The sequence below is a fragment of the Astatotilapia calliptera genome, chromosome 7 (assembly GCF_900246225.1).
Source record: "Astatotilapia calliptera chromosome 7, fAstCal1.2, whole genome shotgun sequence".
In the NCBI taxonomy this organism is placed as follows: domain Eukaryota; kingdom Metazoa; phylum Chordata; class Actinopteri; order Cichliformes; family Cichlidae; genus Astatotilapia; species Astatotilapia calliptera.
In genome coordinates this window covers 11,604,231-11,628,061 of record NC_039308.1, presented here as the reverse complement: position 1 = coordinate 11,628,061, position 23,831 = coordinate 11,604,231, and the positions used below count along the sequence as shown (strand labels likewise).

General features: G+C 39.2%; 4 protein-coding genes across 9 annotated transcripts in view; 3 read left to right on the top strand and 1 right to left on the bottom strand.

Annotated features, from left to right (window-relative positions):
• Positions 1–68: 68 nt before the first annotated feature.
• Positions 69–8,638, bottom strand: ccdc62 (coiled-coil domain containing 62). The gene is made up of 13 exons (XM_026173071.1): positions 8,617–8,638; positions 8,425–8,465; positions 8,201–8,344; positions 7,791–7,983; positions 6,919–7,085; positions 5,353–5,454; positions 5,087–5,258; positions 4,398–4,496; positions 3,723–3,814; positions 2,826–2,914; positions 1,885–2,038; positions 886–1,005; positions 69–656 (listed from the first exon to the last, which is right to left on the bottom strand). The coding sequence occupies exons 3-13, from the start codon at positions 8,285–8,287 to the stop codon at positions 567–569; spliced, it is 1,365 nt and encodes a 454-aa protein (XP_026028856.1). The 5' UTR covers positions 8,288–8,344; positions 8,425–8,465; positions 8,617–8,638; the 3' UTR covers positions 69–566.
• Positions 8,639–9,360: 722 nt separating this feature from the next.
• On the top strand, positions 9,361–15,333 carry denr (density-regulated protein). 3 transcript variants are annotated; one of them, XM_026173068.1, is made up of 8 exons: positions 9,361–9,438; positions 12,133–12,245; positions 12,359–12,378; positions 12,493–12,577; positions 13,603–13,692; positions 14,027–14,143; positions 14,241–14,380; positions 15,026–15,333. In XM_026173068.1, the coding sequence occupies exons 2-8, from the start codon at positions 12,143–12,145 to the stop codon at positions 15,068–15,070; spliced, it is 600 nt and encodes a 199-aa protein (XP_026028853.1). In that variant the 5' UTR covers positions 9,361–9,438; positions 12,133–12,142; the 3' UTR covers positions 15,071–15,333. The 3 variants fall into 3 exon arrangements, with proteins under 3 accessions (XP_026028853.1, XP_026028854.1, XP_026028852.1); XM_026173069.1 differs by lacking the exon at positions 9,361–9,438 and adding an exon at positions 9,567–9,802 and having other exon boundaries at positions 13,609–13,692; XM_026173067.1 differs by lacking the exon at positions 9,361–9,438 and adding an exon at positions 9,573–9,802.
• A 58-nt stretch (positions 15,334–15,391) lies between these two features.
• On the top strand, positions 15,392–17,467 carry LOC113025390 (hydroxycarboxylic acid receptor 2-like). The gene has a single exon (XM_026173065.1). The coding sequence runs from the start codon at positions 15,738–15,740 to the stop codon at positions 16,764–16,766; it is 1,029 nt and encodes a 342-aa protein (XP_026028850.1). The 5' UTR covers positions 15,392–15,737; the 3' UTR covers positions 16,767–17,467.
• A 1,089-nt stretch (positions 17,468–18,556) lies between these two features.
• Positions 18,557–23,831, top strand: part of clip1b (CAP-GLY domain containing linker protein 1b) — a 43,054-nt gene continuing 37,779 nt past the window's right edge. For 2 of the 4 annotated variants that reach the window (XM_026173064.1, XM_026173061.1), the window contains exons 1-3: positions 18,611–18,722; positions 21,789–21,975; positions 22,675–23,055. In XM_026173064.1, the coding sequence (XP_026028849.1) occupies positions 21,867–21,975; positions 22,675–23,055 (490 nt within the window). In that variant the 5' untranslated portion in view covers positions 18,611–18,722; positions 21,789–21,866. The other 2 variants (XM_026173063.1, XM_026173062.1) reach the window with 2 other exon arrangements.

Here is a 23,831-nt window from a genome sequence, read left to right as displayed (position 1 = left end):
ATAAATAACACAATGAAAGGAAATGAAAAAAAAGTGTGCGACTGTCAGGTAATAAAGTACCATACATGTAGGTTATATACAGATATTTTTATTTTAAAAAACAAACAAAAAAACGTAAAAGCTATTAAAAGACGCAGACATTTCGGCTGAGTCACCAGGCTGATCTGTAGCCCGTGAAACTGGAAAAACGGTACAAGGACACACCACCCATCAGCCCTGTAGGACTGGTTTCCCATCTCACTCACTCCACACGTTTCAGCCTTTAAAAGCCACAAATAAGATTTTAAAAATACACTCTTTGGCTTTGTTAATCAATGACATTTTTGTATGTCTTTATATGTTTAAATACTTACAGAGGACATATTCACATCTCACAATTTAAAACAATATCAGTGATATAAAAACATTTCACAGTCTGTATTTATACTTCACCTTTTCCTGGGAGGCCTTAAGGTTCAACAAGTGGTGCATGCAGTGCTTAATATAGTAACACTGATTTTTCAGTTCAAAGTTAGTGCTCAACAGTTGTGTCACTTTGGTAAATACTGAAACATACATGAGGAAAATCAATTCTTCAGCTGAGTCATCAAGTCCATGTGATTTACTGGCTGGTTGGTGTTATGTTGAGGACGAACTTTGGGTGGAGCTGGACTGGTCTGTTAGAGAAAAAGAAATAAGATCAAGCTGGTATGATTAACACACCCAAACAGGAGGAACTGAATATTTTTTATCCTTTTCATGTCACACCCCATGAACACAAATAAGGAGAGAGAGAGATGAAAAGAGGCCGAAAGTCATGAAGGTACTTGAGGATGGAGGTACTTGGGTGATGTTGGGGTGTCTGGGACTCCTGGAAATAAAAAGGGTCAGTGGGCTACAACTCACCATTTGGCTGCTATTCTGTAAAGAACTGTGGAGTCTCAGGATGCTGTTCCCTGAACCAGCCACAACCAGCCTGGACTCATCTAACAGCTGCTGCAGAGAGCATCTGGAAAGAGGGCCGTCCTGATGAGAGAAGGAAAGAACTCTTGGTCTTAATGGAATACTTCAATATGGTGACGGATTTGTTTTGCAATGCCTGAAAAACCTTACGTCACTTTTGTCTGTGCTTATATTAGGAGTTACTTAAAATCTTGCTAGTTTAGCTTAAAATAACAACTAGAAACAGAAATATCTTAATTTTTCCAACCTGAGCAGCATTAAAAGACAACTCCATTGTGTCATCATTCTTTGCCAACGCATGTTTCAGAACTGTCACCAGCCTAAATTGTGTGGTCAAAAGTATTTCATTCCGGTTTCCATATAAAAAAAACACAGACTTACTTCTAGCACAATATTTTTGTTTTTGGACTCTATCAGAGTAGCTTTGGGTGACTGACAGTTGAATTTAACATATACAGGTCCTTGGTGTACCCCCATAGTTTAACTTGTAAAATGGTAAATGGCCTGTATTTGTATAGTGCTTTACTAGTCCCTAAGGGCCCCAAAGCGCTTTACACAACCAGTCATCCACCCATTCACACACACATTCACACACTGGTGGAGGCAAGCTACAGATGTAGCCACAGCTGCCCTGGGGCAGACTGACAGAAGCAAGGCTGCCATATCGCGCTATCTGCCCCTCTGGCCATCACCAGTAGGCAACGGGTGAAGTGTCTTGCCCAAGGACACAATGACCGAGACTGTCCAAGCTCGAACCGGCAACCTTACAAGGAAGGTTGTCAGTCTCCCAACTCTTGAGCCACGATCGCCCCTTGACATCGCCCCATCTTGTCTTAAACAACCTATTTTAGCCCCATTCCCACCCTCCCTACAAACTTTCTTCTTATATGCTGTCCCTGACAAACAAGAGGTTTGTAGAGAGACTTTATAAAGTTGTCTTACATCCATCAAGTAAGCTGAGAAGACTCCCTGGTTACAGTTGTTTGAGCTTTGAAGAGCATCTGCAGGCAGATCATCATACACAGATTTTAAGTTCTTCCCTCTGAGTGAAGAAGGTGACTCATCCTTCGGATAGTTACATGTTAACTCATCCTGGCTGAAACACAGAGAGAGACGCATTCATTAATCTTTTGTTCCTGTTAAAAATCTAGAAGGATTTTTCACAACTTTACCACATTCAATTTAATATACAAAACACAGACACTTACTAAATTTGAGATTTAAGAATTAGACATTTAGACATTATCTGAGTCTTACGAAACAATTAATTCATTCCTACATTGGACTGTACTGGACACACACACTGAATGTTTATGGGGTTTTTTAGTATGTTGTCCAGTCAACAAGCCAGCTGTGGGTATGTGTGCTGCTATCAGTGTCCAGAGTCTCTAAAAACCCCACAGTATACCTACTGCCAACAATATAATCCACACATATTTACTCAGTGAAAGATTAGTTTGCTGGAATGGGTTTGTGACATGATATGCCTGCAAAGGGTCTGTAACCATGTTGGTTTAAACCACCTGCTGCCAGCTGTGCAGCCTCTGTGGTTTTAATAACTGTGGGCTCTAAAATGTATTTCTGGCTGCACAAAACAGTGGCACTGCCAAAAAGACAGGAGGCAGTATGGATGGACATAGTGAAGAAGACAGAATAAGACTCTATGGAGGGGAGGGTGAGATGGAGGCAGATGATCTGTTGTGGCCACCCCTAACAGGAGCAGTCCAAAAGCAGCAAAATTAGTGCAAACCATTGAACAACAATATGTGGAAAAGCTACTATACTGGGGTCAGGACTACCAGAAAGTAGTTCCTTCACATATTTTTGTTACATGGTTTGCACTTTTTTTGCTGTTTTGTTTGTTATCCTAGGACATTATTCACCTGCCCAATAATCCCTGACTGGTCTTCCCCTTCAGGGTTTCACAACTCAGCTGCATCAGCTGCAGGTCATTCTGCTGATTCTCACAAACCTGCACACACACAAACATGATCACTTGAATGCATTTTTTTAAAACTTAAAACTTTCAATTATTAAAAACCCCACATGACAGGCGGGGTTCAAACCAGAGTAAATTGTCTGCATTTATGTTGAAAAGAGAGAGACGCTGAAAGAAAAATTCTAGTAGTAAAAGTGGATTTAAAGATTCTCACTTACAAACAGATGAAAACTACCTAAAAATTGTAACTTAATATAAAAATATGTTTAATGATCATTTAGAGGCACACTATATCAAGTACCTAGATGACAATGAGACAGAGATGTAACAAAAAAAGAGACTCTGGACACTTGGAAATAGATTTGAAATTACTGCATTCCCCCTGAATTATAGACACAAAATGACTGCAATTACGTGAAAACATGAAGCACATTCAGACACAAAAAAGTTTCAAAAGAACTGGAGAAAATCATGGGAATGGCTGAAAAAAAAACATCAGCCAAATTCAGTTCAGGGGTTTTACTAATCTACAGGAGAAGCAGGAGACCTTCATGTGCCTGTGCCTGAGGTTCCACTGTCTCTCTTTATTTACCCTTTATAGCCTGTTACTACTTCAAGAAGCACTAGACAATGACAGTATCCCAGAGTCAAACATCTGCGTTGTGTAACTGCAGAAACACTGAGGTATGTTGTCCAACCGGTAAGTCACCTTATGCTGGAGGAATGAGGAAAGCTGTACTTCCAGAGCTGGGCTCCAGTTACCACAGTATATTTTATGGGTTCACGCTTATGATGTTTTGTTCAGTACTCTCAGGGAAATACTACATGTTAGAAACTATACCTGTCGTAGGCAGCGGAGCTCAGACATGAGGCGTTCCTGTTTGGAGTGGGCCAGTTCTAGCAGCTCATCTTTCCAGCTGTTTCCCAGCTCCCCTGGTCAAAGAGATCAAATGCTGTGCTTATCTCTGCAGGAGAGTGTCTTTCTCAGGCTGAGAGGTATCTGAAACAATCTACCCTACAGATTTCTATCGAGAAAAGCAGACTGCTGAGATAAGACAGGACTGCATACCTCATTATCTCTACATACTCCTGGCTACTGAATCTAACACTGTCACTGTTCACTGACGCCATCTACTGCGAGTCATTCACTGAGAATGAAATGCCGATTATTCTCCGTTTCTAGAACCACTTCATATAACTGTCACATCAATATGTTTGGTCTTTTTTACATTAGAAAAAATGATGAAGAGGTTCATCAAATAAAGGAAAATGAAAACAGTTATTTAAAATAGCTATCATACAGATATTCACTCATTATATAATATCAAAGATGAGGACCATATACCAGGATAAAGCACACAGAACTCTACGTAACACTAGCCAGTCCTAAATCTATCCAGCGAGCCTTCGGGGTTCAAAGAGACTTATACGTCAAAAACATATCAAGAAATACATCATGAAGTTTCCACCAATGAAATAGCAGGAAAAACAGTGAGACAGTGTGTTTGCGATGTACCTGTCAGGGTGTCCCCATGAAGCAGATGGAGTTCTTGCTTGAGGCGGATGATCTCCTCTCTCTGGGTGCTGCTCTGTGTTACCTGCTGTTGTAGCTCCTCTATGAGCACAGCACGACATAGAAGAACACGATAAACGACTGATCATGCAAATAAACAGATAACTAATTTTTAACAGAAAGGCCAAACTTTTTTTTCTTCCAGTTTTTTTGCTGAAGATCTTTGTTTTTTGGAGTGTGCCATTTGATGGTTGGACAAGTTCTCCGTTTGAAAAATACGGTCCAACCTGCATCTTGGAAGTTCAGATACCATTAGAGTTTTTATAATAATGATCCTTCATAAAAAGCTCCTGTGTTTTCAATGCTTTATGTGTCAGCACTAAATGGTATGTGTCTTGTAGTCTGTGTTAACAGAATTTATTGTGCATAACTCTGTGAATGCTGGAAAAAAATATACAGCCATACATCCAGACTAAAAATGTCACATGGAGCACATGGAGACAACGTATAAGGGCAGATCTTCTAAATCTGATTCCCAAAAGGCTTTCAATTCCTTTTTATGAGCAGAGTTGCAGACTACTGTTCCATTATCCTTATTTTTCTTTTAACAATATCAGTGTCCTCTGATCATCTGCCCTCTAAAGAATGAGAGTAAATAGGCAACAAAATGACACAAAGTTTTAATAATGTACCTTTGAGCTGTGTGACTTCATGTCTGGCTTCCTTGTAAGACACTTTATTCTCCTCCAGGTCTTTCAGGAGCTTGCTTTCCTGTGAGCGACTCTTCTTCAGAGATGTCTCAAGGTCTTGCAGGCGCCCTGAGAGATCGAGTATACAACTCGAGGCTTTTGCCATATCTTGGTCCTAAAGGGTTAGAATAATTAGATAAAATGATGGGACATCATAAATTGATACAAGACCAGTAGATTATATAGAGAGCAAAGATTTACACGTGTACCTTGAGTTTGAGCATGGAACTGAGCTCCTCCTCCCTGACCTGCAGAGAGCCGACTTGTGTGGACAGAGCCGTGACTGTGGAGTTGAGACTCTGGTTCTTCTCCTGAAAAACAGCATGGACACATAGTTGTATTAATGTGCTAAAATAGTTTTGCATGACTTCCAGTTCAAAATATTCCTTGTTTGTGTTATAACAAGCTGTTTTATTGCCTCTTCATTTAAGAACACAAAAACACAAGGTTTCAACAGCTGCTGGGTGGGGCTCCTTTGGTGGGGGTCTTGGTCTCCTTCATCACCTGAATACCTTTGGGTTTGGAGACTTCCACTGAAAAATACTCAGTTATAACCACAGAGATTGTTCTCATCACTAACAATTCAAATGAAATTTGAATGCAAAGTTGATGTGACTTGTGGCTCAAGAGTTGGCAGTTCGAGCCCTGGCTCGGACAGTCTCGGTCGTTGTGTCCTTGGGCAAGACACTTCACCCGTTGCCTACTGGTGGTGGTCAGAGGGCCTGGTGGTGCCAGTGTCCGGCAGCCTTGCCTCTGTCAGTGCGCCTCAGGGCAACTGTGGCTACAATGTAGCTTGCCATCACCAGTGTGTGAATGGGTGGATGACTGAATGTAGTGTAAAGCGCTTTGGGGTCCTTAGGGACTATGTAAAGCGCTATACAAATACAGGCCATCTGTTTATTATTGACCTGTTTGAAATCCATGATAAAATCTCAGAGTGCAAGTGATAAGAATAGGATTAGAGCAACATCAGGTTAGACTGATAGACAGTGCAGGAGGAGCAGCTGGTAGCAGCACATGTGCTTTGAGTTACCGTAGCTGTACACACCAGTACATCAGGAGTGTAAATGATATAAAAGGCAAAATGAGAATGGAAAAAGAAGACTCAAGTCGCAGAATTACCAAAAGTGATGCTCCCAAAAAAGGCTCAAAAGAGGAGGAAATGCTAGAAATAAGGATCCAAGGAATTTGGTAGTGTGAAGACCTTTTGGCTACACAACATTAGACTTAACACACTTTATCCTGTACCATACTTGAAGACAGAAAAAACAAACAAACAGACAAAGTGATATCATGAATGCATGATGTCATGAGGACAGCTAAAAAAAATAGATTTAATGAAACGGTACTAAAACATTATGGTTATAAATTGTTGTTTTTCCCATATTGCCCAGGCCCATATTAGACAAAGGATGTTCAAGATGGAGCTGAGGGAAGAGGAAAAGGGGAAGATCACATAGAAGCTTCTGGAATATTGAACTGCAGTATTGAGGGTACTGAATAAGCACATGCAGAGATTTGGTGTGACAGAGAAGGATGAGAGGCACAGGGTGAAATGGAGGCAGATGATCTATTCTGGCGATCCCAAAAGGGATTAGCTGAAAAAAGTAATTGTGTATCAGGGAATTTTAAAAAACAAATTAAAAAAAGAAACCCAATTCATTCCTGAATCATTTTTAACATTTATCTTTATGTTTCATCACATGAACGACCACACCCAGCAGTACTAAGTGTATCCAACTGTGTGCTGATGTTATGGTGGTACCTGAAAGTACCTGAAAGTCTTGGCATTTTTCACTGATGTGCTTCTGCTTCTTTTCAAGCTCACAGATCTGCTGTCGGGCTTCGTCGAGTTCCTTCTGGGCCTCCTTCTCCCTGGTTTCCACCAGCCGCACATGTTTAGTCAAGACTCTGATCACCTCGTTACGCATCTGCACCTCCTCTGCACACACAAAAAAGAACAAAGTCCCGCCATATGGCCGTTTAACAAAATGACATGTGTACGCACCTTCATCAACAGACTCAGTCTGCAGATGATGTGCAAACTATAGAAACAATGTGCAGACAAAGAAAAAATGATTACTTATTAATATAATGCATTTTTGGTCTCTTTACAACTCAGCCGGGGTTCCTACTTTTATTATGGCTTCATAACAACCATGTTATTACCATATCTATACAAATTAATTACACTGTCAGCAACAAGAGAAAAGAAAATCACAAAGCTATTTACAATATTGTCATGGTTTATCATAAACATATTGATATTTCACTTTTGAATCTAAGGAGCTTGGAAAGAAAAGCATCTGGACTTTATTAAGTTTCTTGAAGACTTTTCACCTCTCATCCAACAAGCTTTTTCAGTTCCAAGAACAATTGGTGGAGAGTCACAGATTTTTAAGCCTTATTGCGAAGGCCTAAAAAAAGAAGTCCAGTCACTTTTCTTTCCAAGGTCCTTAGATTACCATAACTGATTATGCTTAATTTCCTTCTACATTGGATTGGTAAATCTTATGTACAGTGCGCTATTGAAGCTGCTGTATCCTGCCTACAGTTGCTGGACATCTGCAAGCTGCTTTGCAACCCAGCTTTCCCCTGTGAGTTTCAGCTGTATTGAACTGACCAACATATCCTTAGCTTTCCTCACCATCTAAATGGGCACACTTCTGCTCCAAGGTCAACACCCTCTGGCGGTACTGTTCCCAGGTATGATGCTGCTTAAGATGGGAAGCAGCCATGGCATTTAACTCTGTTTCCCGGTCCTTTAACTCAGCCATCAGCAGGTGCAGTTCCTTCCTTTGCCTCTGGATGATGGTGCTGCTCAGGTCAGTTGCAGTAAACTTTTGCCAAACACACAAATGACAGAAAACCTCAAATAACAACTGAAGGAATCAATCAGTTATTGTGTTGGTCAAAGGATATAAAACTTTTAAAATTATTTCAATAACTGGGTTTTGAATGCAAAAAACAAACAAACAATATAAACAATAAACACAAATGTGAAAGATTTACCAGCAACATCCTGCTTGATCCTCCTAGCAATCCATCCTCTCTTACCTTAGTTTCCTGCATGCTGGGAGTACGGAAGGTATCTGCTAAGATGGGAGGGGTGCCTTTGGTGCCCTGTTTTGGTCTGCTGTCCATCTTAAAGCTGTTTCGACCAGGTATTTGGTGCACATCAAGTGAAGCACCTTCATTTTTCTTAAAAGTGTCATATAATACAAAACAAATTACAATCACTCTGCTACAATACTATCCCGACATGTGTCGATATTACTCACCGTTTTAACTGGAGTGCTATGCCACCGCTCACCTGAAGCATCTGAAACAAAGCAGAAGTGGATGTTGGGTGGATGAAACTACACCTCTTTTAAAAAAATTTTTTAAAAGAAGGATGGTGGAAATTTAGTTGAAAACATCTGTTTACCATTTGACCAGAGGGAACAGGCTGAGGCTTTTCCAAGAGCACTTACATTTGTGCACAGTCTTTTCCCTTTCTCCATCACATCATTCCAGCTTTTTACTAAAATCTGTTCAATCTCTATCATCAGTCACTGTTGTTATTGTTGTGCCGAGCTTTTTCTGGGGCATCTCTCGAGGGCAAGTCGGTAGCTAGCTAGCTTATTAAGATAGCTAAGATTATCTTACCATATCAACTATCCAAAAGCTTCAAATCTGCTCTAATTTAGAAACATGCTACAAATGTTCCCCCAAAAGTTTACACGTTAGCTCGTAGAAACTTCAACCAACTTTTGAATGTTGTGACGTCAGTGACGGAACTCCTGCAGAACTTTTCAAAATAATGTAATATAACTCCAAAATAAAAGAACAAGAATAACAAGACTAACAAACACCTCATTAATGCCATATTTGGGAAATTATTTTTAAAATAGTAATAATAATAATAATTGTTATCATTATTATTATTAGTAGTAGTAGTAGTAGGAGGAGGAGGAGTAGCAGTAATTTATTAAATTTATTTCTCCTAAATGGGTATGCCCCTGAAAATTGATAGATTTTCTCTGCCAATGCCAAACATCTTGTTCTGGTATTCACTCTTGTTTTGAGCTTCCTTCCTTAGACGTCTATGAAGGTTCTTAGACAGTAATGACAACAAAACTAGATGTAAAATAAATCTGTGATGTGTGTTTTTACTCCGAAGCACAGGGGGCGCTGAAGCATATAATCCACCCCTATAACTAAAACAAGAAGTGAATAGGTAAACACTGTACAGGGGAGTGTGACTGCAGTAGGGAACAGGAAGACAACTGATCAAAAAGCTGGACGATATAAAAGTGAAGTTGGACTTGTTTAATTTTATTTCCCGTGAGCTCTATAAGTGAAAGTTATCAGGCTGTATTTTGGTTTTTAAGGCAGACCCATTTGTTCGGGAGAATTTGAATATTTTACTTATTTATTTATTGTAATTTCGGTCCACACTCCACACCAGTTGGTGGCGGTAATGCACCATTTTGCTGTTTGCCAACCGCCAATAAACCCTATACAGAAGAAGAAGAAAACAAGACGCGTTACATGGCGTGCTCCAAGTACGCCAAGTGAACCATATTTCATGAGAATGCTTTTCTAAAACTCTTACGAGCTTGAATAATGCGATCGGTTTCATTGGAAAGACAACAGTTTTAGAGTATATCGTACGGGGTACGTAATTTGACATTTATTCTGTATTTATTCAGCAGCAGAGCGTGTCCACTTTAGCCGTGCGTTAGCTCAGTTAGCCGGCTAAGCTAATTCCTAGATGCTTACGGTGACAGCTGGGCGAATGAATCTTACCTGATGAATGAAGCAGTAAAACTAAACTCGATATTTTTTTAAAGATATCAGCTCGATGCATCGTGTCCACGGGATGGGTGTTTGCAGAATAATTACTACGGTTTAATTGTAGACTTTACTATAAGCATTGTAGCGAACTATTCTGTTTAATAGCTCAGCTAATGCAAAGAAGCCGCATGTGTTAGCAAGCTAAAGCCTGTTCTTTCCACAGGCAATATCAAATTCATACTGCCTTATATGTTTTATTTTTTCTGTGGTTCTTTCCACTTATGTTTTGGAGCCAGGCGCTAAATTACAGTCTGAGATCGGCTGGTGATCAATTTCACTTCAGTCACATCTGTTTGATGCTGTTATCTAGCTGGTACCCTTGTGCCCTATATGTCGTGAAACTAAGGGAAGAGTGTTGGCAAGGCAGGCTAGCATGATGAAATACTGCCAGGAGCCGTGCTCATCCATGTATTATTGTCTGATAATAAATCTAAAGAGACTTTAGTCCGTCGGTTTATAAGTTGTAATGTAAACTTTAATCATGAGTAGTATTTAAACCTTTTCATGTTGCAGTGTAGTCTATGTAAGCGCAGTTTTCACAACTTGTAAGTAAATTCTCTCCCATTCAAATATTTGCTCACCATTCGGACCTCTATTTCATTCCGAACCCAATCCATCCAATCCATATTTTCATGGGATAAAACATCTGATATTGATTCTTAGCCTTTATTTATATATATACATAAAATATGTTGAGGTTGACGCATATTCTTTCTCACAAACGTGTTGGTTAAAGTGAAAAGTTAAAAACTCCACCCAGTTATAATGGTACTTGCTACATTTAATACGCACAGTACCTAGAGTCAGATTCACTCTGGTGGACAAGCTGTGTTCAAACCCTTTCAGAAAAGTCACCCTTTTCTCCAATAATTCCTGTACAGAATAAATAGTTTGCACGTTTTTGCATGTTCACACTTTTGGAAAATGTAAACGCTAATATATCGGCCATGGGCCAGTATCAGGCAAAAAATATCTGCCTGCTGATATTTCACATATATCTGCAAGCAATGCAAATACATGCAGTGTTTCAAACTAATTTAGCTTCTATATATTGACATTTGGTGCCAGCAAAGGAAAGCATGGATTCCTCTGTAAATGAATTATTAAAGAATGCTGTCTGCAAGTTTCTTCCTTTTTATTTGCCAAATAACTTAGTGATATAAGTTCAAACAGAGATGAGACGTGTTAGCATCACGCAATTAGCAGAAACCATAGACAGTATAAAATATGGATGTAGCTTTTGGGTGTGAAAAGTAGCCCAGAATGCGGAAGTGCCTTAAACATGCATTCTATCGAAAGGCTGCCAGATGGTGATAGCTGGGGTTGCAACAAGATTTCAGGTCCTACAGAAGACTATGGGAAGATGGATTTCTGTATTGACGATTATAAACACTTTCCTGTTGCGTTTACAACCTCTGTCACTTGTTATGGATCATACTTCATTAAAAAAATTCAATTTGTCCCATAAATCTTGGGCATAACATGTTTTACAATGGATTATCTGTGGTGTCTGCATTGGCTTGTTGTTGATGTCCACTAGTCACTCCTTACCACATCCGGGGTTGTTTTTTTTTTTTTGTTCTGTTCTTTTAAAACCAAAATGACAGCTTTGGAGACTTCAAAATGGGACTTCAGGAATAGGTGACATCACTGTAGCTCTGTCCATCTTTTATATGGACCAGGGCACTGATTGAACCTTCAGTATAGGAGAAATAAGTATTTCACACATGAATTGATGTGGATGGTATTGTTCTCTAACCTAGAAAAACAAACAAACAAGAACTTGCTGAATATTTTTGCGTTGCCTTAATATACTTGGCATCTCATCAAAGTGTCTGTGCGTGGTAAATATAGATATAAAGTTACCATTTTTTCTTTTTGAATATGTACATTTACTTTGTGAAATGTTGGTAAACTGAATATCTTTGGGAATGTTGTGATATTGTAAATTCTAAAAGGCTTTTTTTTTGCCATTTACTGTCAGTTTAAAGAACAAAAAACTTGCACCCATTTTAAAAACAAAAGAAAGCACATCTTTCTGTGGTGTTTTTTAATTGTAATCCTAAAACACAACTCACAAACTACTGGTATTTAACATGAGTTGGATAAATGTTGTGTGTGCCCTGTGTTCATTGTCCCTTTTTTTCTAGTTAATTTCTGATGGCTACTACTGAGATGGAATCTGGGTCCTTGGAAAGCAGATCAGAGCAAGGGACAGCTGACCCTGATTCAAAGTACCCAATGAAAGTTCTTTATTGTGGAGGTGCAGTATATAAAACCACTCATCAAAACCACACTTCATCTTCAATTGTTTTGCGGTGGCCCCTTTTCAAAACGTGACATTAATTTTTGATTTGTTTTTCTCTCTCTCTGCAGTGTGCTCTCTGCCTACAGAGGTGAGTTTGACTATCAGTTTCCATATTTAGTTGTGTGACCCACTTTTCTATAAATATTCAGTTGGGGGTATTTTTTCTGCTGCAATGTAAATAACTGCAGTGTTGTGTCTGCAGTACTGTGAGTACATGCCTGAGCCAGCTAAATGTAGGCAGTGGCTGGAGAAGAACTTTCCAGATGTGTTTGCCAGGATGACTGTAGGTGAGTGGCGTTTCAGATTTTAGATATATAATAATGAATGAATGTAACCATTTTTGCAAGTTGGATGCTCTTATTGATCATGGTCACAGTTTTAAATGTCAGTGTAGGTGCAAGTAATGAGCCAAAATTTCAGGTTTCAGACTGCTCTAAAAACTCATGTTTCAGGCAGGTTATTCTACTCTTGGATGTGTTTGATGTCATAGAGAGGGACTGTTTCTAATATGGTCATCTCAGGTACGTCAGAAAAGACTGTCTTAAAGAGGGACAGATGGTCCGAGGGGCTGCACTAAAACAGCCATGAACATTATTTTGAAATCGTGGGTCATTCACGGACTAAAAATACAGTTGTGGACATTAACAGAATAGCCTTCCTCTAAAAAGATTAGATGAGGTGATAATTATAGACTTAACATTTTGACTCCAACAAAAGCCACAATTTTCTAATATTAGCTGCAGTTGCTGGGTCCCTCACAGTCAGTCAGGATTATTTTTTCTCTAACAGTAATGCTTTATTTGAAAAAGCTCAGAGTTCCCTTACACTGCTGCTCTGAGCAGGCTCTGACGTTGTTCAGGCTGACTTTGTTCTGTGGAAGCTAAATCATATATGTTATAATACCAAACTGGTACTTAGCCAGCTGTTGTGAATAAACTGATCTCTCGAATCGCTCATTTAGGTCATGCTGACATTAAAGTTTTTCTCACGCTGCTCTTTGGATTGATAACATTTAGTGTGATGAATTTTTGGTCAGCTCCATGCTACATGAAATGCTTTTGATTGTCATGTGTACTTTAAAAATATAGTTTTGGAGTTCTAGAGGTCCTGTCTTTGCAAGGTTCACCACAGTGTGAACAGAACTGGCTTTTAATTGTTTAAAACAGACTTTCAAGGCCTGAAAGGTGAAACGATTTGCTGTAAAGATCTGTAATGATTCCAGGCTTTCAAGCTGCATAATAATCCCTTGAAAGCTAAACATGTTGTTGAGGGAGTGGGTTTAATGTTGTTCCATTTTCCATTTGTCCCACTGGCCCAGCAGCGAATGCGCCTAAGCAGGAACCGGGCACTGGAGATGCTCCTCCTGCAGGCGAGGAGGAGGAAAAGAAGAAACAGAAGAGAGGTACGTAAACGTCAGAGGGAAAAGGAATCAGAATCTACTGGTTCATGATTCACTGCTATAGTGCATCAAATTTCCTACATATAAAGTAATGGAATAAGTATGAAACCTGCCTTGTTTAAGGTTTATTTACACTCTGAGACCTCATAGGTTCATTTTAAGACATGGGTCTGATAAACTTGAGTCTACTGATTCCAGTAAGTCTTTAGGATTCAAATGATAGCTAAGGATTGATTGCTTCATGTTGTCTGCATTTCACTTTTTATCAGTGCTTTAATTGTGTGCGACTTAACACTGCATGAGTTTAAATCCGGTTCATTTTAATTGACCTTTTAAGGTGGAAGAGGCCAGATCAAACAGAAAAAGAAGACTGTGCCTCAGAAAGTTACAATAGCAAAGATCCCAAGAGCCAAGAAGAAATACGTCACACGGGTGTGTGGCCTGGCGACATTTGGTGAGAGCTCTTGTGCTGTCCTTATCCTCTAGGCTGCCAAAATCTTATTCCCTTCATGTTTTATTCTTAACATGATTCTCTGGTTTGACTCTTGCAGACATCGACCTTAAAGAGGCTCAGCGATTCTTTGCCCAGAAATTCTCTTGTGGTGCCTCAGTTACAGCAGAGGATGAAATAATCATTCAGGGAGATTTTACAGACGACATAATTGACGTCATTCAAGAGAAGTGGCCTGAGGTAAGCTGGAGAAAACCAGGGTGTGCTGAAAAGGTTCATTCTTAACTTACTCTCTCACTGGCAATTTGTAAAAACGTAACAAAGTTCAAGTTGTTATCAGTGACACCGGCTGCCTTTAAGTGAACTGCAGTTAGCTTCCTGTTGCTTGCATGTGCAACACAGCATACTCCAGCAAACATTTGCAAGAAGAGGGGAGACATGCATAAGAGTACTTTACATTGTACAGTATGTATGTGAGGGACTGGTGTATATACTGTGTCCCTACAGTAATGTGTTTTTAAAAAAATAAGTGCCCCCACCCCCCTCAGTATGTTGCTGTGTTGTGGAGGAATTTTGGCACTCTCTTATTTATAACGTTCGCTCAGTTTTATTGAGTCATTTGTTTATGCACATCTTAAGGTGCCATCTAGGGCTGGGCAGTAAAACAATAAATGCCATAATAACTATATTGTTCTCAACAGCAGCATATGTTAGTGTCAATATAAATTGGCTAGAACTCATTCAATCCAAAATAATAGCACAGGACAGTGTCGTGGGTCTGTGGACGGTGTGAAAAGCGGATTTTCTGAACTGCTTTTGAAAATGTCCTCTATAATCTCAAACATGACACACAGTTCAGTCTCCGTGTCTCTCTGTGCGTTGTAGGTGGATGATGACAGCATTGATGATCTGGGTGAAGTCAAGAAGTGAAGACCAAATATGCACTTTTGCTGAAAGGATGTGACCTGTAACAGCGACGACCTGGCCAAATGTACACATTAAGTCATTTTATACCTATTTTATTTACTGTACATAAAAAGCTGTGGACTCAGCCACTCACTTGGCATTTTTTTTTTTAGTTAATAGCTGCTTTCTCTCGTTTGCCAAAGGTGTGGTATGACATGAATCCTTCCCAAATGTTCTTCACTCAAGCAAAACTGTAGGCTAATAAATTTCAGTCTCCTTCACCCTTACACTCTTTCCACATTTGACTTTTTTTCTTCTAATGGTTGTGTGTCTGTTATTTTTAAAGCATTAAAAATGAGTTCTTTTTCAGGGCTCTGATATGCTGCTTTATCTTAGTTACTTAAATGGCCGCAGGTTACTTGTTTTTCATCCATCCCACTCAATACTCGTGAGTAAACCTATTCCCCTGCATAATAGTTTTATAATGAAGGTGCACTCCCCGGACAGATAACATTTACAGTTGTTTCCATGCTCCTTTGGGTCAATACCGCTTCCCCATAGATAACGGAGTGCACAGATGTTCACTCCACATAAAGATTAGTATGTTTGGCTGAGCACCTTTTGCATATGCGCAAACACGATTCAGTTTCCAAAGAAATCACCTGGTGGAGCCTTTCTTTACCGACACTGTATGTTACAGCAGCCGTTTCCTCTGATGGGTCAGAAGATGAATCTCACAGTCACAGATCTCTGTTGTGCCTTCGAATCTCCCATCCTGGACCAAGTTTTGCCTCCAGTTCTCATCCTGGAGTTCATGTTTGGACTAACGGGGAACTTTGTCGCCCTGTGGATGTTCATCTTTCACATGGACACATGGAAACCCAACGCTGTGTACCTCACTCACCTGGCAGTTGCAGACTCCATCGTGCTCTTCTGCTTGCCTTTCCGAGCAGATTACTACAGGCGTGGGAAAAACTGGCTCTACGGTGACATCCCGTGTCGCATCTTGCTCTTTTTGCTGGCAGCCAACCGCGCAGCTGGGATCTTTTTCCTCACGGCCGTGGCTGTAGATCGTTACTTCAAGATCGTCCACCCGTCGAATCGGATCAACCAAATGGGGCTGGGCTATGCTTTCTGGGTCTCATTTGGCCTCTGGTGCTTGATCTTCCTTGCTACGGGGTACCTTCTTGCTGATCAGCACTTTTATTACAACAACAACCGTACGCAGTGTGAAAGTTTCAACATCTGCATGGGCTTTAGTCCCCTTTCCACCTGGCATAACACTTTCTATGTTGTCCAGTTTTTCCTGCCCACTGCCATCGTGGCCTTCTGCACCATCAGAATTACATGGCAGCTGAGAATCCGGACTGTGGACAAGAAGGGGAAAATCAAACGGGCCGTTCAGTTCATCCTGGCCGTGGCTTTAATCTTTATCATCTGCTTTTTCCCCAGCACCATATCGCGTATTGCAGTGTGGGTCCTCAAGGTATGGTACAATGAATGCAAATACTTTGAAGAAGCCAACCTGGCATTCTACACGTCAGTGTGTTTGACTTACTTCAACAGTGTCCTCAACCCTGTTTTGTATTATTTCTCGAGCCCTGCCTTCAGTGGAGCCTTCAACAAGGTCCTTAACAAACTGTTGAGAAGAAGCAGCGACAAAGATGAGAAAAAGTCATCAGAGAATGACATTTCCACCATAGATGATAGAAGGCTGTAAAGCCAGCTGCTTGTCCCTGTTCTAATTCTGTAGGGAAACTAAGATCCACCTGAATACACAAATGCATGGTAAACTCCTGGCTATTGAAAACATTTATATTATTGTAGTTGAAATTAAATGTCAAATAGTTTTTGCTGTAATTATGAACAAAATGACTCACTTACTATACATCTTAGTGGTGTAGTGCTTTTATTGCAATGATGCACCTGTTGTGACTTTGGATGTACTTTGTGATTATAAGCCACTTACCTGTCGTTAGTAGCTTACAATTACATTTCCCTAGTAGCTGGGCAGGTGAGTAAAGAATGAACTTAAAAGCTTGTCAAGGCAACATCTCACATAGATGCCATCGGCTCATGTATCCACGATACTTGATAAGGTTGGTTTTAATGTTTTTATTAGGCAGTTCAAGTGTAACACTGATCTTTTGGCTGCCCACTGAAATAATATTTATTGAATGAAATGGTTGTACAGCCACAGAAAAGTTTAGCTCACGTTAGTGCTAACAAACTATCAGGGCAAAACCCACATGCAAAGGGAGGTTTTTTGAGATAGTCTAGTATGGTTTGCAGATAATTTCAGCTAGTTTGAATAAAGCACTGTGTATGTAAATGCCTTTGCAAGTGTATTTCTGCTTGTGTAACATTTCAGTCTGTGTACCCTGTCACATTTTGTTTTCAATAAAGAAAAAATTAAGATTACGCCTAAACAATACATAGTTCTTTTGGTCCACTTTTCAGTGTCTGAATGGAACCAAGCACATTTTGCGCACTTTTACTTTTGAATGTTTTCTACTTACTAATAATGTACTTTCACTAAGGTCGTAAATAAATAAATATTTATTTATTTTAAACAATGGCTGTTCCATAGTTAGGTGGGTGGTAAAATTAGCCTTTGAAAAGTTTTAAAAATATTTTGCTTTGAAAAAAATCCAATAAAAATCATTTAGTTGTTGACAGTAAATTAGATATCTAAGTTATTTAGATATGTCTCTTTGGGGTTCAGGGACTGTGATAATATTTCTTGTTTTTTCCTCAGTTTTTACAAAAACAGTCGATTGAAAACGAATCCAGAGAGCTATTCTTTTTCAGCTTTGCGCAAAGTGTAGAAAACAAAGCTATGATTCAGAGAGCTAAAGCAGCAAAATGAAGCTCTCGCATTATGCGTCAGTGACAATAGCGTACATCTACAAAAGTACATTTTTATGTCAGTACTTGCCTTTATTTTTACTGTGAGGTGTTAAGAATTTTATTTATTTTTTCTTTTCCCACTTTAAGAAATTGCATTTCAATAACTGCTGATGACATTTTATTATTAGTATTTTATGTATTTTTAGTTAGCATTTTTTTTAGTTAATGTAGATTCAGATAATTTCCATTGTGAGTTTCCCTATTTATTTTCAGTTTTTGTTTTATTACTCCTTGATATGTGATATTTTTAAGGGGCTAGACTGAAGTTCACAATATCATTAAAAACAAAGAAACAAAACAACACTTTGACAGTAATGCAGATATCCCAGCCCATATTAACTCACGCAACATTGTATCTTCCTCCTTTTGGTTGTGAAAAATTTGATAAAACGGATCAAAATATTTTCCTGATATTTGAAATGTTATATTACCTAAGTAAATATTATTTTTTAATTCACATTTTGTATTTTTCTCTACTCTAGTTTTACTTTACGCTAACAAAAATATTAAGTTCATTTCCAGAATTACCTTAATTTTTGGCAACGATAGTAACCTCAGATCCCCAAATTTACAACTAGGCTTCACAGTTCACGAGCTTATGTTGGGGCTGTGAAGGCAGCATCATTTCCAAGAGTGACGTCAGATTGTGTGAGTCGGGGCTGGGCTGGGAAACAGTAGCTGTTGGAAAAAACATGTAACGGTGCAAGGTACGCTGCACCTTCTCACGACATTCCTTACTGAGACCCAGTTCATCTAACGAGACAAAGTAAGCTCTCAAAGCAGCTTTTTTCCCCACTGTTGTCTGTGTTTAGTCTGCTTTAATATCGCCTCATTAGAGTGTTAGTTGTCTTATATTAACCACAGTTTGTGCGTTATTGCTGTTTTGAAGCTAGCTAGCTTTGGCATACCAGCAACCACCGTGGCTCTAGCTAACAGGATGCAAAATATGATTAAAAAAAAAAACCAAGTGCCTGTTACCTCACGTAAATCACTATAATCTGCTGCTAAATGACATGCCAGTCAGTCCGCCGGTATTGGTTAAATGTGCAGGATGCCTAGTGGGAAAGTGTGGCGGGTAAAAATCCAAGTTATCTCACTAGCTCCATAGATACAGAGAGCCCAGCCCACACAAACAACACACACCAGTCTTCTTATGTGTCTGTTATGTACACTAACGATTTCTCCCTTCATTAATTGCTTTTGTGTGATCATGCAAAACCGGAGATAATTGAATGGTCGTTAGTGAGCTGGCAGCAGAGAATGGAGAGCAGGCTGATGCATGACAGCTGTAGGTGTGCTTGTTGTGTTGGTCTGGCAACACCTGCTGGGCGGGGGAAGACCTCTGAAGTAATGTTACCTGCACAGGATTTCTCTTCAGTGTTGTGAGAAACGATTTAGTGCTCCAACTAAAAAGGTCGACCTAAATGAGTATGATATACTTTTATTACCATGGACAGAGCAGGTACTGCTCACGGTGCCGGTTGCTTCGGAGACAAGGCTGCGTTAAGTCTTTGGTGGCCCAGGAGGAAAACTGGTGCCCCTGAGTCCCATTAGATTTGAGTTAGATTTAAACATCTGTTTTTGAGAATAATTTAACAACATTTGCCTCCATTATGAAGCTATTTTTCGAATTCTTAAAGATTTCTTATCAGTTATATCTCTCCATGTAAATATGTCCATTGTGATGTTGTCATTTCATATAAAAAGAACATATTCTCCAGTATCTTACAAACAATAAAGAAGATGTGTCTTTCATGAAAGACACATCTTCTTTAATTAGATTTTTCTTTATAACCCAAACATCATCTTTGGAAGTTTTCAAGATACTGGATCAAATTAACACATAATCAAAAAGCTGTCTGGATTTTTCAGCTAAGATTATTCATAAAAACTTTTCACCTGTATTTTCATGTCTGTACTGCTGGTGCTGGTATTCGACTGTGACGTTTAGGGAAAATCTCCCACTGGCCTCTGTTTTCTGTCTGTTCTGTTCTGCACTTAATTTAATTATAATTATTTAAAGGAGGTTTCTTGATTCATAATCCTGTTTTAAGGCAATTGAACACTGTGACTGTGGACCATTGATTTTTCAGTCGAGTTCTTGTGTACATTTTTTATACCAACATTTTCCTTTCCTTGAGGCTTCAGCAAAATAGATCAATGGAAGGCCCAAATGTGTCTCTCAGGTCCTATGTTAGGAGCTGTTTTTTTTTTTTTTAAAGGACATTGCACAGCATGCTGAGATATGCCATGTTTTTTGGCTATAGCTCTTTGGGAATAACCTTGTTATTGAAAAAATAATATTTTATGCCTGTCAAACTGTGTTATCTTTGGTATTTTTCATAGATTTAGCTAAAGAAATGTGAAAAAAATATGTGTTTTTGCAACTGGGTGTTAGTAACAAAGTGCCATGACAAACTATTTAAAACAGCTCTTTTGCTAAGTTGGTTCATCCCTTGACTCAGGTGTCTTTTACATACTTGAATGATTCATAGGTCAGTGTTAAGTAGCTGATAGAACCAAATAAAAAACACTCCTCTGAAAATGGTCAGGTACAAAGATTGGACTGGAAATGAGTGAAAAAGCAGCCAATGTCATTGAAAGCATTGAAAGACCTGCAGAAAGCCTAGACAACTTTGCCCAAGAGCACTTCAAAAATTACAACAAAGTCTGGCTCCTTGGAAGCACAATATAGTCTGTTTGATGTCAAACGCTAATTTTGTTATTTAGTGACTGGCGTCTAAGCTAATACAACTCATCTCACCCTGCCCATCTCTTTGATAAGAAGATTTCGTGAACGGTTTGTTGAAACCTTTTACAAAATCTTAACATTTTGTAAAAATGTTGAGCTTTGGTTAATGAAAGGTGAAAATCTTGTCTTTTCAGGTTGGGCCATTATAGCATGTGGAAACACACATCTGAATTTGACATATAAATAAATGGTGTAACACATGTTTTTTAATATTTAAAACGTTGTTGTCTAGAAACACTAGTCTGTAAACCTGGGGTAGATGTATGGCTGTCTGAAATAAACCATTTTACAACCAAATAAATCAACACATTTTGTCTTCCAACATCCTGAAATGAGTTTTTACCTTTAGCTTCCATCCATGAACATCTAGTGCTTGGTGGCTTTAGTCGCTTAGCTTTAATGTCCAAAGACGTTCTTGTTGTAGTCAGTGTGACTCATATACGTACCTTGTGAATTAAATGGTAGCAGAGATGTTTCTACTAATGGGCATGTGAGCTGAAACTGGAGACATACCATGTGGTCAGCTGAATATGACAGTGATTTCACAGATGATAATGAACAGCTCTGTAATAAACACTGGGCTGTGACTTAGTGACATACAGTAGGAGGTGTTGAGACAAACTGAGGCCTCACTGAGCAGAGCGACAGCTCTCACTGAGACACTGATGTAATTGTGGGGGTTGTAGGCCTCTGTGAATGGGCTACAGTCACACATGAAAAGTCCTAAGACAAGAAAGAACACAAAATATTTAATAAGGGATTTTTGATGCTGATTAACAAAAAACACATTCAAAATAACCAGAACGATTTAGAATTTAAATTTAAAATCTATCTTTTTGTATAATAGTTTATAACCAGTTTAGATTTTTACAATTAAAAAATTAAAACACATGAAATTGCCTTGATATTGACATGTCATCTTTTTATTTCTTAATGCATGCTTAGTCATCCACGTAAGGAAATAACCAAAAGTTGATTATCTTAATCTGGATGTAGCATTTTCAGTGTCCTCTTTATTGTCACTGTCATCTTTTTATATTTGTTTTTGTTGAGGATACATTCTTCTTTTCTTTTTGCCAGCTCCTGTTTATCATACTGTGACCGTGTAAGGTGGTGGGGAAGGCCTAATCCCTCATCTTCAATAGGCCCCCCCCAGCCATGGACAAACAAGGAGCCATGAGTACATCAGGCAAAGCCAGTGGGCTAAAACCCCCCAGTAAAATAGTCCGTCCCTCCGGCGTTCCATCACGGACATCACCGTCATCTGGTAAGAAGCTGTTGAAGAAAAAACCCCTCAAGATTGTGTCTGTTTATTAAAGTGTCTAATTCTGTCAACAAGAAGTGTCATGCTATCGTTTGTATCTGTTTGGGCCGTTCTTAACTACAGAACTTATCAGTGAGTTTTCTCAAAGTGTGCTGGACCTCCATGTGTATTTCTGTATATAGTATCACTAAAGGTGCTTTTCTTTTTAATCATCTACATCCTTAAATCAGTCTTTGGATGATTGTTATTTGGATTCAGCATTATTTATGAAGCGAAAATGGAGAAAGACTACAAGAAACTCAAAATGTTTACAGCTGCAGATTTTTTTTTAGAATGCAGACTGTATTAAACAGATCATACTGACATTTCTCACCAGGTACTAATCCCCAAACAGAAGCATTTTTGGGGGTTAAATCTCCCTAGAACTTAATCTGTTCCTCGTACTACTATGGGTGCACCAGTCCAACAACTTTTCCAACTAATTACAATATGATTCCTTGGATTCTGACTTGGTGTTTATTAATAATTTAATAAATAATAACAAAACCAAGGAAAATCCAATAAATAAATTTGATTTTCATTTGTTTTAACCTAATTAACCTAATTCTTTTTGGCAAAAAATGCACCTTTTAAATCTAACTATAAAAAAGTAATATTTAAGATTATTAACTATGGTTTATTAAAACATGATTCCAACTGCAGGTACCTCGAAGCCAGTTCCTCCTGAAAAGTCCCCTGGCAGTGTGACCTCACCAGTCCAAGATGGAAACACAGACTTTAAAATTGGAGAGAGAGTCTGGGTGAACGGCAACAAGCCTGGCTATGTGCACTTTGTTGGAGGGACGCAGTTTGCTCCCGGCCAGTGGGCGGGCATTGTGCTGGACGAGTCGATCGGGAAAAACGATGGCTCTGTGGCAGGGGTCCGGTACTTCCAGTGTGAGGACGGACGGGGGATATTCACGCGGCCTTCAAAGCTGTCCAGAACAGCACTGCCAGAGAAGGAGACGAATGGAGGCCGGGCCAGCCCAACACAAGGAGTCTCCGCAACAAGCGAGGCAGCACCTGCTGGCACTACTTCATCTAGTAAGTTTATTTGTGAAAACATAACAGGGTGGATAACTGTGCTTTACAGACCAAATATTTTCAGAGATGCCCTTATCAGCTTTGTTAAACTTAGGGAAAGACTTGTATCTTAGCCTTAATGTTGCACAAGAGCCATGCTCCACTATCCTCTATCCTTTAACATTGATTGCAGAGTAGAGAGACTGAGAGAGGCACCAGGGAGTTTATTTCCTACTTGCAGCATAAAGAGAAAATTGTGTGTGTGTGTGTGTGTGTGTGTGTGTGTGTGTGTGTTTGTTTCTGACTAATGGGTTTAACAGCAGATGGTTAACATCCACTTTAGCCATTTGCTTATTCTTAAAATTCCCTTATAGTCGTGCTATATTTAAGAGATTTTTTTTCCATGTTGTCAGGGTTACCTTTGGATGTAGTTTGAAATTTGAATGTTAGTTTGATCACTCAGGGTTAAGTGGGCGACACACATGCCTCAAGGCCACCACAGAGGCTAGATTCCATCCCAGGCCATTTCCTGTGTGCTGTTCTCCCTGCTTTCTCTCTCTCTTTCTCTCCTTTCTGTCCTGTTCAACACTAAAAGTTAAATGTACAAAGCTACATTTTGGAAAATAACTAACTAAAGTAAAATAAAAATTAGTCAGATAGTAGAAGAGAAGATAAACTTCTTAATGCCAAGTGCTCTTGGCCCTCTTACCTTGAGTACCTCTCTCACAGTCATCGTCCTGCTTCAATTCAACTCACTGTTGCTGACTTAGAAACTTTGCCATAAAACTTTTTAAGCA

Excerpts from the sequence above, each read along its gene's own strand:
- ccdc62 (XM_026173071.1), bottom strand. The coding sequence starts at position 8,287 with ATGGACAGCAGACCAAAACAGGGCACCAAAGGCACCCCTCCCATCTTA. Across the intron at positions 7,086-7,790 it reads GAAGTGTGCCCATTTAGATG|AGGAGGTGCAGATGCGTAAC; the intron begins GTGAGGAAAGCT and ends TTGTGTGTGCAG. Across the intron at positions 5,259-5,352 it reads GTTCCATGCTCAAACTCAAG|GACCAAGATATGGCAAAAGC; the intron begins GTACACGTGTAA and ends CTAACCCTTTAG.
- denr (XM_026173068.1), top strand. The coding sequence starts at position 12,143 with ATGGCTACTACTGAGATGGAATCTGGGTCCTTGGAAAGCAGATCAGAG. Across the intron at positions 14,144-14,240 it reads GTGTGGCCTGGCGACATTTG|ACATCGACCTTAAAGAGGCT; the intron begins GTGAGAGCTCTT and ends TGACTCTTGCAG. Across the intron at positions 14,381-15,025 it reads TTCAAGAGAAGTGGCCTGAG|GTGGATGATGACAGCATTGA; the intron begins GTAAGCTGGAGA and ends TGTGCGTTGTAG.
- LOC113025390 (XM_026173065.1), top strand. The coding sequence starts at position 15,738 with ATGTTACAGCAGCCGTTTCCTCTGATGGGTCAGAAGATGAATCTCACA.